Source organism: Microtus oregoni, unplaced genomic scaffold, assembly GCF_018167655.1.
Source record: "Microtus oregoni isolate MIOR12 unplaced genomic scaffold, Mior012 000037F_ref0000500, whole genome shotgun sequence".
In the NCBI taxonomy this organism is placed as follows: domain Eukaryota; kingdom Metazoa; phylum Chordata; class Mammalia; order Rodentia; family Cricetidae; genus Microtus; species Microtus oregoni.
The window spans coordinates 16,397,435-16,414,188 of record NW_024543096.1 but is presented as its reverse complement, the minus strand read 5'-3'; the positions used below and the strand labels follow the sequence as shown (position 1 = coordinate 16,414,188).

Sequence of the window (16,754 nt, the reverse complement as noted above, 5' to 3'; positions counted from 1 at the left end):
CCTAATTGCTAACAGCTCCCTTTATTTCAGTTTTAAAAATCAGGAACAATATGATTTGTGACATAAATGGGTCAGTAAGCTCCCCCGCTGATAACTTAAAAACTAACTAAATAACCCCTGTGAGGGGTCCTGAAGGCTACTGAGGCGGAGGCCTGGCTTTGCAGCAGGCTGAGACCCCGAAGGCCTGGCCCTGCAGCGGGACCCCAGGCCTGACACCTGACACCGTCCTGCACGTCGAGGCCCAGGCTGAGGGCTCGCACCAGGCCTCACTCAGGCCTGCCACACTGGCAGCCAAGGGGCGGCATCAGCCTGCACCAGGCGGGCTTAGGCCTCCAGGGCCCAGCAGCAGCTGCGCAGCACTCGACGGACGGACGGACGGACAGCGCGGGGACCGGGGAGCGACCAGCAAGATGACTCGCGGGTGGCCAAGGGCGGGAAGCGGGCGGAGGACGCCAAGGGTGGCGCGCTCCCCTCACCCCTTCCTTCCTCCCTGTCTGTGACAGCGCGCCTTCGAAAGCCCAGGGGACTGAGTTCGCGGGGAGGCTTGGCCGTCTCTCTAGGTGCCCGCGGAGGGCGGCCCGGGGCGTGAACCTGGACGGCCCCGGGGCCCCGGAGGGCCAAGTCCTCCGCCCCGCGGACACGCAGCCTCCTCCCCGCGAGGGGGAGCCGCGCGCGCTCGTGCTGCCAGGGGAGCAGAACGCACACAGCCTCCGAGCGGGAGCGCGTGGCTGCGAATTTACCTCACGCTGACTCAGTCCACACAGCAGATGGCGGAGCTGCGAGGCAAACGACCTCCCCGGTGTTTTTTAAGCTTTGCTAAGAGCAGCGAGCGCGCGTCTTTCGGCACGAGGCGCCCCGTTCCTGTGAAAAGAACTCGCCTCGGAGTCTAAGGGCTTCGCTGACGCACTTGACACCGCTCCCGGGCTCCCCGGGACCGGGGCCTGGGAGGCGGGCGGCGCGCTCCCGAGAGCGGGCCTCGGGGGCGAGCGCGCTCGGACAGCCCGCGGCCACGCGCCCCCGGAGCCCTGGCCCCCCGTGAGCGCGCGCGCGGCCTCCACGCGGCCCCGGGGCTGCACGTGCTGCTTGCTTCTGGGCCCCGGGCGAGCGGGCGGCCGGGCTCCGAGCGCAGCCCCGGCTGGGTGGGTGCATGGTCCCGGGCACGCACTGCTCCATGGCTTGCCCAACACACACACACACACACACACACCGTGTTTTGTACTTTTTGTCGTCGTCTTTACTTCGTAGGTGAGGAGAGGGGAAAGGAAAAACAAAGAAAATCAGTCATCGTTTTTTTTTCCTCCCTCTCTCTTCTCTGTGGCACACAAGAATCCACGGAACGCCGTCTAGCGGCGGGATTATCCAGGGAAGGCAAATCACTGCAATCTCTCCCTCGACCTTTCATTTTAATTGGAATTCTGAAGCCTCTTTACAGCTATCACACCACAAAGGGGACACAGGGCAAACTCAGGTTGTTGGTAAATATAGTTCTGTCACCCCAGGCCAACTCACACTAAAGAAGAAGGTTGAACTAGTCCCTGCCCCTTCCTGACTTCACCCTCTCTTTGGAGACTAAAGTCGAGAAGTCGCCTCTCTGAGGTAAAGACAGAATTGAGCATGAAATTCCTCACCGCCATTTGTTCTCAGGGGTGAGGACCTGACCTGGGTAAAACCGCGGCAAGGATTCCATTACAGAAGAAAGAGTAGCTGCCCGCAGGCATCACCCCTCACTCGCCAGCCCCTCTCCAAAGCAAGTTTTAACTCAGTCCTTAAAAACCACCCTTCCACGTGTTGGTCCTGCGGGTCTTTCTCCACCCCACTGAGAACAACAGTACCTGAAACCACCCTCTCTAGAGACGTCGGCCTTCGAGTGTTTGTATCTATAACCATTTGCCCATCACCTCCAAGGCCTCTTTGTAAAACCCCCTTTCTCAGCACCTGCAACAGCAACAGTTTGGCTTGACTTGCTTTAAATTGCACCCCGCTCTCTCACCTAATGCCTGACAGATTGCTGTGTGAAATCTAAAGAGATCCTTAGCTCATCTAAAGATACTCCTTTTCCTGTTGCTTCAACTTCAGAGAGAATCAGAGTTGGGAGAAAGAAGGTGCATGTATTTTCCTAGAAAAACAAAAACAAAACCACAACAGTAAAGAGAACTACACTCATAGAGAATGAAATAATTGTAAATAAGAAGAAAATAGTCCTTAGTGGTGCCACAAAATAAAACTAAGGGGGCGTAGGAAGTGGTTACTATGAGGCTCCCAGGGCAGAGGGAAGGAAGGGGCTAGCCTTGCTGAACTCTTCAAAGCCATAACCTATAGGAATCATTTGCAGACTGCTCTCAAACACCATGGTTAGCGTTTTACCAGGTTTATTTTACTTGTTATACACAGACGATACAAACGAGCAGAAAACAAAACGATTCTCAGTGGAGTGTGTACTTGTATAAATTATTCGATTCACAGACAAAACAAAACAAATATAAAAATCACAACATTTGATTTACAGAAGAGCCAAAGTATACACACGTTTAGACCCTGAATTCCTATTAGGAAAAATCCCCCATGGACTGGAATCTAGATTGAATATTGTGTATGATGCATATTTCACATTGATTTTAAAGTACAAAAAAAGTATAAGTTTGCTACACAACATTAGAAATCCTACTAGTCTATTTCCAGGGGGATTAAATGCTCCTTATCAAATATAACAAGACTTGGGGGGAATCAGTCTTACTTGCAATAATGCTAGTGTTTTCCCAAGGAAGTCAAATTTCAGCTGTCTCTAAGTGGTGGTGGGGAATCGTTTTCAAAACTAAAATGCAGTAAAATATACAACTCACACAATTCATCTTCACTAGACTACACTATAGTTACCAACAATCCAGTCATCTATATCAGTAGATTATTCATTACAAAGATTTACAGCATAGAAAGGTGGTGTGGGGACTGAGAAGAGAGTCAGAAACAGTTTGTCAGCATATTTGGCACCTGCACAGACCAGTAATGGATTTGGCACTTTGGGGAAAAACAAATAAGGCAAAATAATATTGCTGATGTGGAGCTACTCCATTTAGAGGAAGAGGGGGACAGACAACTCCAGTTGACTCTGCTTTGAGGGCTTCATGCCACTTAACGGGCTTGCCTAGGAACAGACAACGAACTAGCTTTTACAGGTGTTCCTGTGGCGTCCCCTTAGCTACTGCGTGTGCCCTAGGGCACACAGTGGTTACACCGTGCGAGGAACTGAGAAGTGAGAGAGAGCGGTCATTTAGGGAGTGTTTCATGTTTCCAGAGCCTCTTAGAGTATCTTTAATATCTCACAAGAAAACAAAGGGGGTGGGAAGAGCAAGAAAGAAAGAGAGGAGAAAAAGAAAAGAAAGAGGGGGATAAAAAGTTAAGCATGAACTGGTTTTGTGCCTTGACGATGAGAATAGAAACTAGCCATTCGTTACAATAAATTAACACTATATACAATCATTTCACAGGCTTTGTTCCACTAAAATTATGAACATCCCTACCATCCATCCATCCATCCATCCACTCGGGTATAAGAAAGGACGCGCTGGGTGGGTGCAGGTTCTAGAGTCAACATCCTATGGTTAATAGGGAGGCCAAGACAAGGCGGGTCGGGATCGCTGCTGTCTGACAGGACTGCCCAGGTCTCCTAAAGTTGAAGAATTTTCATTCCAAGAGAAAGAAGGAGAAGGTGAGAAAAAAAAGGAGAAAAAAAAGACGGGAAGGATCATAATAATAACTTCACAGAAGAAAAGTTGGAAAACCACAAGGTTCACAGCCAGGTTCAAGGTCGGTGCGCTAACTGCGGAGACGGCTGTGCAGAAAGAAAGAGAAGAGGTTTGTTTTTTAAAAAAAAAACAAAAACAAAAATGGTAATGATAATGGGAGACCTGCACTTATCCCCCGCAGACGGTCATCGAGGGTCAAGTGAAAGAGCGAGTGCGCAAGAGCGGGCCTGGGGAAGGAGGACGTGGGGCAGAGCAGAGGGGCCGGGGAGGGCGCGGGCGAGCGCGGGCCGGGCGGCCTAGCTGTGCGAGTAGAAGCCGTAGTAGCCGCCTATGTCCTTGGCGCAGTTCTTCTCGCAGTCCCGCTGGGCCAGCACCTCGCTCTTGAGCGGGGACGAGCTCTCGGACACCGGCGTGTCGGCGGGCGAGATCCGCCTCCGCTTGGCCTGCTCGTAAATGCCCGAGTCGCTCGAGTCGATGGACTTGATGGACGAGGGCGTCTCGATCCAGCTGGAGTCGGACAGGTCCTTGGGCTTGGCGTCGTCGGCGGCGGCGGGCGCCAGGGGCGAGCGCTCGGCCGCCAGGCCCTCGGCCTCCTCGCCCAGGTAGGGGTTGGCGCCGGCCATGCGCGCGGCCGCCGCGGCGCTGTTGGGCCAGCAGGGCAGCACGGAGCCCGACTTGGCGCCGCAGTACTGCGGGGGGCTGCGAGCGCCCCAGCCCGAGGGGTCGGCGTAGTAGCCGAGCGGGCGGCCCGTGCAGCCCGCGGCCTGCAGCGGCAGCGCCTTCACCCCGGCGGCCGCGTACGACAGCAGCGTGGCCGCGTTGCCCGCGAAGTCCGTGGCCGTGTCGTAGGCCGAGGCCGCGAAGTCCAGCCGGTTGTTGGCCGGCGTCACGAACCAGCGCTGCGGCGACGGCGCGCCAGGGTCCTCGGCCTGCTGCGGCGACAGCAGCCCGTTGGTGTGCGGCACGCTGCGGTCCGTCCCCGGCCCGGGACCCGCGCCGGCGCCCGGGTGGAAGCGGGCCTTGGCGTAGTTGCTCACGAACTGGTCCTGCAGGAAAGAGCCGGCCATGGCGTAGCGGGCGCCGGGCACGATCTGCGAGCGCGGAGAGTCGTTGGGCGAAGGGGTCAGGCGGTCCATGTCGCAGCCCGTGTAGATCCTGAGGGGAAGGGAGAAAGAGAGAACCGAGGGATGGCGCGGAGTTCCCTTGAGGGTCCTGGAGGGAAAGCCACCTCTAGTGTTGCCCACCCGCACACCGTCCATCTGGAAGTTGCGTTTGCCATACAAGGTGCAGACGGCAGAAGATCACAGACCCGCACCCTCTAGCCCAAACTGGAGGGATACCAGTTTAGCTGCAAGACCCTGAGCCGGACACAAAGCGCTGAGTAGAGGTCTTCCATCTTCCCGTTACCGCTAAGTGCACAGGGAACAAGATGAGGGCCTCCATCCACTGATCCAGAATCGTACTCAAATTGTGGCAGAGTTATCCAAGCACCGAGGTGCTCTTTGCCCGTTGGGCCTTTCCTCTCTGGGGAATCTCCGAGTGAAATTTCTAAACAAGTGGCCCACTCTCTCCACCCTTTTAAGACCTCCTATGTTTATTGAGTAGTTGAGAGAATTCCTTTTCTTTTTCTAGGTAGTTTAAGAAATCCCCAGGGAAGAAACCGCAAGGGAAGTGTGAGGACAGACTTGTCCAGGTAATAGCGTCAAAGGCTGACTTTCACTGGCCAGAGGCCCAGAGGATTGCTGCTGGAATCCTCTAGGTACTTTTGTCTGCCGCCTATGAACGCCCTTTAGTTCCCATCTCTACCATTGCAAAAAAGTAGAAGCTACTACTTGGAAGCAACACTTAATAATCAGTAAAATTCTTTAGAAGAAAAAGTGTACTTTAGTCTTCTCTACCCAGCTTTTGATCCATTACTAAAAGAAAAAGAGGAGGAAAAAGGCCCTTTTGGGGGGAACTTAGAGTTAGCCCCTTCCTCCAAGCAGCCCACCACTAATAACTAACCCTTCTTTACAGAGCTTGGAGGCGCAGGGCTGGGCACATGGGAGCTGTTTACATAAGCTCAGGTAGATTTCTTTAGCTCACAACTCTCTTAGGTACTGATAGGGAAACTAAGGCAAAGGAAAGTTATAGAACTTGCCCAGTAATCAAGAGAGGTTGTGTTTGGCGGGAGTGGGGGGGATAACCTTAGATAAAATATTCACTTTAGGCCCTGGGCCTGGGTGATCCCATTAGAATTGAAGTTGGTCAATGATGTGTTTCCTCATAGACATGCAAACATACCTCATTTAGCTCACACATGAGTGTTTGCGTCTTTACTCAGCACACAGGTTTTAAAGTAGTGCCTTAGAATTGTCAGATCTTAATCCTAAAGAGAGACCACTTCCCAGGGTGTAGCCAAGCAATCTTCTAGGACCCCTTGAACTCTCATGCCCCCCACCCATGGATGCCCTCTAATCAAACCAGGCCCAGATTACTAACCTTAAAGAGGAGAGAGTGTGTTAAAACTACTCAACTCCCTCTCACCCCCCCCCCTGCAAAACCAGGGATTCCTTTTGTATAGACAAAATCTTTACAACAAACTTCCACTGGTTTAAGAAAGGGAGGGGCTTATCGAACAGAAGGCAGCCAGAGGACAGGGGCAGATGAGACTTACAATGGCTGCCCAGGGGCATTCTGCTTACAAATAAATAAATGAAATATTCCCTCCTGAAATTTAATTCCTGCTTCAATTTTTTAAGTGGAGGGAAGCAGAAAGGGAACATAATTAGCAATGTACAAATATCTTCTCTGTTTGCCACCACAATATTCTTTAAAAGAAAAAAAAGCAGTCTGAAAAAGATACAGTTTAGATGCCCATCCAGCTCTCAAAACACTTGGGATTACTGAATTGATCTGTGCAAAATAAATGCTTTTGAACAGATGTTAGCAGAATTAAAAGCTAAAAATCTGTACAGCTCTCTTCCAACATCCCTAGTCTCTTGGGCCACATTCTTTCCACTGTTTTGGGTCCATCTTTTTTCATATTTTGAGCCCTGAAGTAGCAAAGTTTTATTCTAGAGAATCACATTCGTAATTTTGAAGGGGGCTGCTTTGAAATGCTTTTGGGGGGCACACGTAAGAAAGTTGGAGTCAGTAGATACCAGTTACTCTCCCACTTACTATAAAAAATATTGAGAGGGGAGATGGTGTCTAGAGATTGGGGCACAGGAGCTCCTTGTCTCTTCCTCCACACATTTAATCTATTCCTAGTCAAAGACCTAGTCAACACTTTAGCTCTATCCCAAGGCCAGGAAATTAAAGTGCATATTTCTCTTTATCTTTAATAGACAGAAAAAAAGAGTAGGCAAATCACATAATCGCACTTTACAATTTGCTATATAACACTATCTGAAAACTCTTAGGGACTATAGTCCTTGCGTGAGAATCCCAGACCAAATCTAGAAAAAAAATTCAGTTTGCATCTACTGCTGCCCCAAACGACAGTCTTGCTCTAAGAAGGGCCTAGAGATAGGTGGGGGGGGGCAAAGTAAGGGAACCCACACATTTAATTAAACCATGTATGCAAAAAGTAAGAGGAGCCATGTTTCTTCTGAAGCTTACGAATAAGATGCAACCACACCTCAGTGCTGCCCAAAGCCTGCAGAGACTGAGTTAGGCTCTGTTCACAAATTCGCCTGGGGAGAGCACATCTTCACTTGGTCCATAGTAAACTGCACAGGAAATGCTACCATGCAAAACTTGGAAATGGGTAACTAAAAGTCACATATGCCAAGGAAACCATAACAACTGCCAGGGCTACATGCACTTTCAGGCAGAATAGCCCCATTTCAGACACAGCCCATCTGAACTGAGCATCTGCAGCCACATGCACAACAAACGCTGGGAAGAACCAGGGCAGCTTCCTCAGCCAGTCAGCCAACCCCAGGGGTGGCCAACATCTTTGGATTTGAAAGAAAGCTAAGAATAAGTAGGAAAAAAAAAAAAACCTTCTAACCGAAATCACACAAATACCAGGCCACAAGGTTACCAGAGAGGGAACCAACATGATAAGGGAGGGGAAATCCCAACCAATTTTCTCACACATTTGACTTTCAGAATCCTTAAACACAACGACCGACCCTTAAGCTAGTGGCCAGTTCAACAGTTATCTGCGAAGGAACATGTAAAATTACTTACGTGTCATAATTATCTCGAAATCCTTTTGCAAAGGGGTTGTGATCTATTTTTAGTTGTGTAATCTGGAGAAAGAGAAGAAAGGGTGATTGTGATCTCACCTTCTGCATGGGAAGGTTGTGTGTTTGAGAATATATCATCTGCCATTGACAGGGGCTTGGGCCTACTGAGTCATTAAACAGCAAAGGTTCTCTAGCAAAACTTTAAGAGCACAGCAGGAGAAGAACAGCAATAAGTATTGGGAAAGTTGTGGTGTGGAGCCGGGTTTAGATTAATAAGACCCAATAGCATTTCAGTTAGCTCTCCTGTGTGCTATAAGTTGACTCAAATAGTCATTAAAAAATACTGACTGCGTGCGATGCACCTAGACAAAAATCCTTAATATCTTTAACTCTGTACTGTTTTCAAGCGTTTAACCACAGATATTTTTTAAATGGGCCAATTCTGGTTCTCGATTAAAAAAAATAAGACTGTAAACTGCATCTTAAAATTGGGTTGATTTGAAATAATTATTCCCATTTCTGATATATTGACTTATATGACCAAACACAAAACTTTTATAGTTCTAGAGAGTCACCTCAGTTTTTGCAAACATGCAAAAACTGCGAAAGTTCTAGTGCTAGCAAACTCCATTAGTCCCAGTAACTTGATTTTATTGGAGATTTCACATAGCGTATCTACGAATGTGTATGTACTCTCTTTCCTGCTCTGAACTCCCAAAACAGTAATATCTATTCATTTTAGACACCGGCTATGAGATTTTAGAAACGTTTTGTTTTAGATTTTCTAACTTGCTAATAAAATGCACCGGGTAGTTCTGCCTATTTCCTGAAAGCGAGATTTCTCAAAGGAAGAAAATGCACGTTTTGAAGTGTTCTAGTTTAAGGACCAAACTCAAGCTCGGAAAAAAATCGGTCCTAGAAGTCGTGTCCACCGCACAGCTGGGGGTAGGGGTGGGGCCGTCACGGGGTTGGAAGTACACAGGCAGAGCTTCCCCCACCGGCTAGGTATTTGGGGGAGGGTCTGACAGGTGCCTAGCACTGTCCTAAGCCGTGCTGTAGGGCCATTTGTGGCCAAAGCTAATCTGCGCAGGGTGAAGGAAGACCAGGGGATAAGGGGGTGCCACGTGCCCGCGCCCAGCCCTGAGCCTCCTTACATCGGTGTTCTGGTAGGCGGTGACAGCGATAAACTGAGTCTCCGGGAAAGTGAACGTCTGGACGCGGCCAGGCTGGCTGGTGTCCTCTGTGCCATCCTCGTTCACTTCTACCACGTGCAGACGGGGTTGGTACTTGTGCAGGGACTGTAAAACCACCATCTGTCCGCGAAGAGAAAAGAGAGCGCCTTTTAATGCGTGCCTGTTCGCACCAGCCCGGGGGCTCGCTGTGGGCCGGGTTGAGCCAACTGGAGGCCCTTGCACCAGACTGGCTGTGGGACTCTCCCGGTGACGGGTGGCCTAGACACACTGACCCGGATCTCTGGGATCCAGGCTCCTCTCTGGGCACTGGGAAAACGAAGCCCTTATGCCAATCATCAGCCCCTTTGCCCTAGTCCTCCTTAGAAGAGGAACAAAGATTTTTCACAACCTACAAATCTCAAATCTCGTGCGTTTATTTTCCAATACAATTCTATCAGTATTTGTGTTTGGAAAGGTGAATTCCAGAATGAGGTCGGGTGGAAGGTAAAAACAGCAACTTAATGAATTAAATATAATCTGGGGAGGAAGAAATTATTCTCGAAATCGTCACAGATGGAAGCAAATCCTATCCAGTTTTCCGTGATGCTAGAAACTAAAGAAGGATGAGAGAGAGAGGGTGTGTGTGTGTAAGAGAGAGAGAGAGAGAGAGAGAGAGAGAGAGAGAGAGACACTGACCTGCCCGTTGTTGTTTGATGCTCCCTTGTTGTTGGTCAGCTTTAGTTTTCCAAAAGAGATTTCTTGCCGCATCCAGTGAGCCCCAGTGTTGGGGGAATCCGGATGCATATAGACCCGGTTTCCTTGATAAAGAAATAGTTTGTTTACATATGTTCTGGGCACTGCCCAGTTCCAAGTCCTTAGTACATGATACACACACACACACACACACCTTACTACACAATAAAGCCCATTAGCTGTTTGGGGGGGGGGAGGGCATACTTTCTTCTATTAACCGGATATTATTAAAATAGGTTTACTGTCCAGGCCCCAACTCTATACCACATACCACACACACACACACACACACACACACACACACACACACACACACCTTCACACTGAGGACCATTAGCTGGGCTTTTTTTTTTTAAATCGCTATTTCTTCCCATTAAGTGGGAATGATTAAAATAGCTTTTGCATAATCCTCCCCTTTCTAGCGCTCAGTCTGTCCCCATCCCTCTCTTCTTTGGGAAGTCATTGGCTGACCGTTTTAAAAGTCGCTCGAGCCAGTCCACAAAGGCTTTAATTAATCATTCTCACCTAAATAAGTGTCAAGAAAACGTGTTAATTGGAAGGACTTGCCTTGCACATTGGTGTCCGCTTTGCCACAAGGAACCCATTTGCCTCCTTGAAACCTCCAGTGATTGGGATCCGCCAAAATCACATCCACAAAAATATTGTAATGAGCGGTGGGATCGAGACCAGAAATGTTAAAACTCAAAAAGGGAAACATGCGCCTGTTTAAATGAAAAAGGGCGAGAAAACAAGGAAAAAAGAAAATAAATGTTAGAGATTAAATGCAAGAAGCGGGGCGCCAGATAGCCAAGCAAAACTTGTCCTCGCAGTGTGTTTGAACGAATATTTGCTGCTATAGAAAAGGGGTAATGGGAGAGGGGAAGACGTAGTGCCGAAGCCGAGGACAGAGCAGAGTGCTCTGCGGTTGGGGGGGCCGGCAGGTATCAGTGCTAGGGTGAAGAGCGGGGTTGACCTGCTTCTCCACCTTGAAGAGCTGCTCTAATGCCTGGCTGCAGCCGCGGCTCTTCGTCTGGCTCTGTCCACTGACTGACTCTCCGACCGCACTAGTACAGCAGACTCCCCGCCACCAACATCACCATGGCGGTTTTTATCCCTTCCACTTTCCCCTTTTCCAAAACCAGCCAACTCCAGGGCGCACCCGATCGCCTTTCCACTCCGCTCCCCGACCCCACATCGTCGCTGCCCGGCGGTCACAACTTGGGTGCTCTCGCCCAGGGTCACGCCTGGAACAACGGCAGCGAAAAAAAAGTAGCATTACCTTCCCTGTTTAGTGATGATCATCTCCGTTTGATGCCGATGAAATTTCAGCCAAAGTGGCCTGTTGCACAGGTATACCTGCGCCTTGCCCGGCACCAACCCGGGCTGGGTGGAAGAGAACTGGTAGAACGGAGCTCCTTGGTAGGAGTGGCCGTACTGCTGTGGGTAGGGGTAGCCGGCCGTAGGATAGCCCTGCGGCGAGGAGTTGGACAGCAGGCTGTTGTAAGCTCCGTTGGTGATAACCGGGTGGTGGGCCATGTAGCGGCTAGGGCTGCCGATGGAGAAGGCGGGATGCGCCGGTCCGTGCTGGCCGGGGTACGGGAACATGGCACTGGGAGCAGTGGCCGCAGACTGTGGCTGGCTGGACTGAGAGAGGAGGTAACGATCGGCAGCAGAGCCATCGAAACTGTGACGAAGCTCAGAGACCCCGTCCAAGACAGGAGAGAGTTTACTTCTCTGGACGTCCCCTGGTGAGTCCTTGGAGTCAGGAAAATTGTCTGGATCTGACTGATTCGTCATCCCCCTGGTAATTTTTTTCAAAGGTGAACTTCTCTCCAGGTTGTCAGTGGTCGAGATAATGGGATGATCGTGCAAGACAAGCTCAGATCCGCCCGAATGTGGGTAGCTGCTGCTCACATTGAGAAATTTCTTGGAGAGCATGATAGACGGAGAGAGGCAGTGCTCCAGCTGCATAGCTCTAGAACCTGAACGCTCGCCCTCCCGTCCCTGGGTTTTAAAGTCCTGTTTATCATAAACTAGGAATCCACAGACCCCTCACTAGACAGAAAGCACTTCAACCAGCAAATGCTTCTCAAAGGTTTGATTTACTTTTTTTTTCCCCTGGGAGAAGAGATTGGCCAATTGACACTATGCAGCAATCAGAAAAGGCTCACTTTTGATCTTGCTGCTTATGCAGCCGATGAAACGGCTCCTGCCATTGGTTAGCTGCTGACAGTAATTTAATTAGATAGACATTAATTAGGATAATCACCTGGCTCCTGGTCGCGACGATCATGGCAAATTGAAGGGGATGATTTTATTGTTGGCTTGGGGGTGGGGAGGGGAAAGTGTGTTGGTTTACGTGAGCTCTGTTATGTCACCTTTAAGCTTTGTGACCACTGCTTTAGGAAGATTCAAAGATGTGCAATTTACTAAACATTTCCTAACCCCCCCCCCCTTTCTCTCTTTAGAGAGGAGGGGCGGAGGAGGGAATTCGATGATGCTAGGAGACTTTTCGGATCTGAATGAGCCAAATATTCAGTTGAATGTAACGATTTCAAGTGCAAAGTATACAAAGCGCGAGCCGGTGGCCTCTTCTCGCCCTGTAAAACTTCCAGAGTCTGTCTTTTCCAGTTAATACACAGAAGCACATACACCTGAGTCTGTGCTTTGTGTGTAGGTACTGCGTGTCCTTGACGCCCCCTCCCCCACCTTTAAACCGCAGGACTAAATAAATAAATAAACAAACCTCCGGTGCTGAAAGCTTCAGCCCTAAGCTGGAGAGAGGAGAAGTGGAGGCGAAGCAGCTCACCCACCCATCAACCCACCTCGGGAAGGTTCGGTTTCCGGCTGGGGTACAGAAACAGTGACAATCTATGATCTCCTTTTTAAGTTTTGAAATAATCATAAGCCGCCGCACCGAAGTGCCTTAATGTATTTGCAGTCATGTTTACTGGGTCGTTACTAAATATTTTATCAGCCAACTTGGTTGCAGATCATCTGAAGAGCAGCTAGCTGGGGGCGGGCGCCATGTATCCTTTGAGTCCCACCGCACTTCCTCCTTTCGAAGGAGGCCCTGGCTTGGTGACAGGTTCATAAGCCTCGCCAGGAAAAAGAGAGGGCTGAATCCCCAGTGCAAATGGGTTCACTAGAAGCGTTGATCTGGGGAGACAGAGTGGAAGTGGTGTCAACGCAGTGATCTTACTGAACTCGTGTGTGTGTGTGTGTGTGTGTGTGTGTGTGTGTGTGTGTGTGTGTGTGTGTAATGTTTACATAATCCAGAGGGAGAGAAAAAGAATCCATGCCAGTAATTTTGGATTAGAGAAAAGAACCGGTTTAAAGAGATTTTGCACAATAACACCAAGCAACTCCGAGGTGTAGGGAAAAAAAGATCTCCCAGTACCTACTCCACAGGAGGCCAGCCTCAAGCCTAGAGCACCTGAGATCAACGACCCCAGACCTGCTGCGTGGGGCCAGGCATTGCCAATCTGCTCTGTAGCTTTCCTCCCTGAAGGCGGTAGGCACAGGAATGCGGAGTCAACACCGGGCTTAGCTCAACTCGGGCCAGCAAGGTGGTCAAGAGGCGACGGGCTCCCGGACACTTAGGGAGCGCCAGGCGATCATGTCAGGCTGGGACCACAAAGGCTCAAACTCCACCCATAAGGCACACAGGTGGAGCATCTGTCTTCAATCCAGCCGCCCGAGTATCCCTGGCCAGAGCAGCAGCGTTCAAGGCTGGAAACGTGGGGTGGGACTTGGGTATGGTCAGAGAAGAGTTAACAGATTCGGGATGTGGTGGAGTTTAGTAAACAGCCAGTCGGCCAGTGCTGAGCCTGTGCTGTGCTGCCACTGGCTGCAAGAAGGTACCAGTTTTGGCCTCCTAAGGGTGCAGGAGCAAGGCCCAGCACTGGTGGCCATAGGCAGGACAAGTTGATGATCAGATGTCTCAGAATCAAGAAGCAATTTTCTGGGAGAAAAAAATAACGCCAGACCCGTTTTCCCTTTGAAAGCAAACCTCAGGTCCTGGCCAGAAAGCTTCTTAAACAGGCAGGATTTTAGCTGTTCAGGCATTGGAGCACCGGGTTAGTGGTGGTGATGAAAAGCTAGGATGGTATTTGATGTTTTCTTCCCTTAATTTTTGCTGCCACTTTCGCCCCATTTAAGTTGCTTGTGTGTTCTGTCTTTGAATCCCTCGCTTCTTTCACCAGGTGCCTCTCTCTCTCCTGATTCTTACATCATCTTGCCCCCTGAGCATGACACAGAGTCTTAAGTTCACATGAATGGGAGATATCAAATAAGCTTTGGACACCTTAAAAAATACTGGCTCTTAAAAACATAAGGAATGCCAAAGTGACCAACAAAGTGTGAAGATTGAAAAGGTATGTGCCTTCCCTAGAAATTGAATTTGGAGGTGAACAGGAACTGTGACCCACTTTCAATAATCAGCCCAAAATTCAGTGGTTCCTTGTATATACGTTTTGCCTTGAACTTTGTGTATATTCACAAGGAAATGGGGACTCTCGACAGAAGACTGGGTGGGACTTGGACTGTAGCACTGGTCCAGGCAAATCAGTTTCAATAGTGTGCAGTTTTATCTCTGCACTAATAACACGGGGGTTTGTTACTAGACTATCTTTAGCTCCTCATCACCTCTGTTGGGGGTAGGGTGTATCTAGCTCGTGTTTAACAAGTTGGTTCAACGCCTAATGTGCCTAGGGTATCAGGCTGCTGGTAAAATGGTAATATATTGCTAGACAAAGGTATTTGCTAAGTGTCTATTAGGACGACCTGATTTTGATCAACTTAAAAATATTTTTAAAAAGACATGATTACCAAATTAAAAGATTGTGCCAAGGTACTGAAACTGATAGTGTTTCCAACATAAAGCAGGCAGGAAGAAGTGGTCTGTGGCTATTTGAAACCAAGGAAGTCCACAAGGTCAAATAAGAGCAAGGCAGGGAGGGCAATGTAAGCCTTCCTAGTCACAGAATTTAGTGATTCAGGGATTCTCAGGAAACTCAACCTGAATGCCGAGTCCAGCCCTAGAAATACTGAAGCTTTTTCCCCCCGAGGCCACTCTATTTAACACACACACACACACACACACACACACACACCCTAGTTCTCCAATATCTGTGAAAATTGTCATTGAACCTAATTATAGTGAAAACTCTGTATCTAAAAAAATCATGCCCTTAAGTGTGGATTAGTCAAGAGAAAATTCTACCCATTTATTTTAATTTTAAATAATTAGATGCAATGCCAATAACTTAATGTTGCAGTTAACAAAATACTATATCTAAAAGAAACTATAAGACAAGAAATAACCAGAACATATCATTCCACAAGAGACAGACAGACAGACTGACTGACTGAAAGATGCTGGGAACGTAAGACAATTCTACCTTCGGTTTCTGACAGTCATCAGAGGGGAAGAGTATAAACACAACTGTGGAAATATCTGGTATTTGGGTATACTATGCATGACATGCATGCTACCCCTAGTGAAGCCTAACGTTAACCAGTAAGTACAACCCTCCTTTCACAGAGTTAGAAAAACTTTCACCATATTTGCACAAGGGTACAACCTAGAATTAAATCTGTCTCCATACTGTTAGCTACTACTGGGGGTATTCAGTAAATTGCTTTTCAGTAAGTATTTATTATATAAGGGGATATGACTATGTATTTTCTTTATGTGAGAAGCTATGAGAACTGCCAATAAGCCATACTATTATACCTAACACTGAGTACTTCAACGTTAATTCGGGAAACAACTATTGTTTATACACTCATGACATTCAATTCACACCAGCATTTATTTATTTATTTATTTATTTATTTATTTATTTATTTTCTATGCCTGGGCTACATGAAAATCTACTGGTGTTCCCAGCAGTCAACTTCTAGACAGTTTCAAAATTGTTTGTAGAATATACTCTTCAAATTGTGAGTTTAAAATTGCCCACCTTTTAAATGAACTTTTCTGAAATCCTGAAAGTGTAATATGTTAAGATATGAATAAATAATGCTGGTTTGAGAAAAAGGCTTTTAAAAAAAAACAATATTTATCTGGGTTACTCACTAATGAGGAAGCCACTCACTAATGGCGATCACTAATTTGTGAAGTTTTGTTATCACAGTGATGCTTCATGTGTTATAAGATTTCAAAACGCGATGAGAAACATAGCTTTGTGTGAGATTTCCAAAGTACTGTCAAATGTTATTCTGTCACTTCCACCCAGTGCCAAAAAGACCTCGGGAGACATGGATTGTAAATGTATTTTATTTTGTAAGCAACAATCAAAATATATTTGTGCTACTGATTTTTTCAAATAGTAAATGGGGTCTTAACAAAATTTGTCCACTTTGATGTATTCCTGAACAACTTTGGAATCTGCAAACCCTGACTAAATAACCAGAAGCAGCTGCACAACGGGGATGGAGGTGGTACAGGTGACTCCATGCCACCACATCACCTGCAGAGCTCCACTGTGAGCAGTAGGACAATGAAGGAAGGACACTGAGAGTGTCACTGACAGCTCTCTAGGTTGCTTTATTTAAATACAACAGTATCCAACATTGCTGCCAAACACTGGACAATATTTGAAGTCATAAGCACATCCACATGTTCTTCCAAATGACGTTTGGGATCCTAAAAGGAAAAAAGTAAAAGAAGAAAAAGATAGCTGTGTTACTGGTAAACTAATTTTTTTCCCAAGAGCAGATTAAATTAGTAATGAAGCCTAAATTTACACATATTTTACCACTCAGCTTTTCCAACACATTGTTACATTCTTGATTGAGGCTTCTAAATTTGTTAAACGGAAACTAAAAGAATTACCCAATGAAAGACAGATTTATGCAATCAATGCTAGTTATAGATAAGTTCCACAGATTTTCAGAAAGGG

The 16,754-nt window shown here is 47.9% G+C and overlaps 2 protein-coding genes across 2 annotated transcripts in view; both read right to left on the bottom strand.

The window, feature by feature from the left end:
* Nucleotides 1-2,358: 2,358 nt before the first annotated feature.
* Tbr1 (T-box brain transcription factor 1) lies at nucleotides 2,359-11,952 on the bottom strand. Its single transcript, XM_041631681.1, has 6 exons — nucleotides 11,126-11,952; nucleotides 10,414-10,568; nucleotides 9,790-9,911; nucleotides 9,076-9,234; nucleotides 7,923-7,984; nucleotides 2,359-4,898 (listed from the first exon to the last, which is right to left on the bottom strand). Exons 1-6 carry the CDS (start codon nucleotides 11,815-11,817, stop codon nucleotides 4,040-4,042), a joined length of 2,049 nt encoding a protein of 682 aa, XP_041487615.1. The 5' UTR covers nucleotides 11,818-11,952; the 3' UTR covers nucleotides 2,359-4,039.
* Nucleotides 11,953-16,111: 4,159 nt separating this feature from the next.
* The window catches only part of Psmd14 (proteasome 26S subunit, non-ATPase 14), an 83,657-nt gene continuing 83,014 nt past the window's right edge, over nucleotides 16,112-16,754 (bottom strand). The window contains exon 12 of the mRNA XM_041631670.1: nucleotides 16,112-16,498. Coding sequence (XP_041487604.1) covers nucleotides 16,400-16,498 — 99 coding nt within the window. The 3' untranslated portion in view covers nucleotides 16,112-16,399. The remainder of the gene's footprint in view (nucleotides 16,499-16,754) is intronic.

Excerpts from the sequence above, each read along its gene's own strand:
- Tbr1 (XM_041631681.1), bottom strand. The coding sequence starts at position 11,817 with ATGCAGCTGGAGCACTGCCTCTCTCCGTCTATCATGCTCTCCAAGAAA. Across the intron at positions 9,235-9,789 it reads CATCAAACAACAACGGGCAG|ATGGTGGTTTTACAGTCCCT; the intron begins GTCAGTGTCTCT and ends CTTCGCGGACAG. Across the intron at positions 7,985-9,075 it reads CCGCCTACCAGAACACCGAT|ATTACACAACTAAAAATAGA; the intron begins GTAAGGAGGCTC and ends CTCTTTCTCCAG.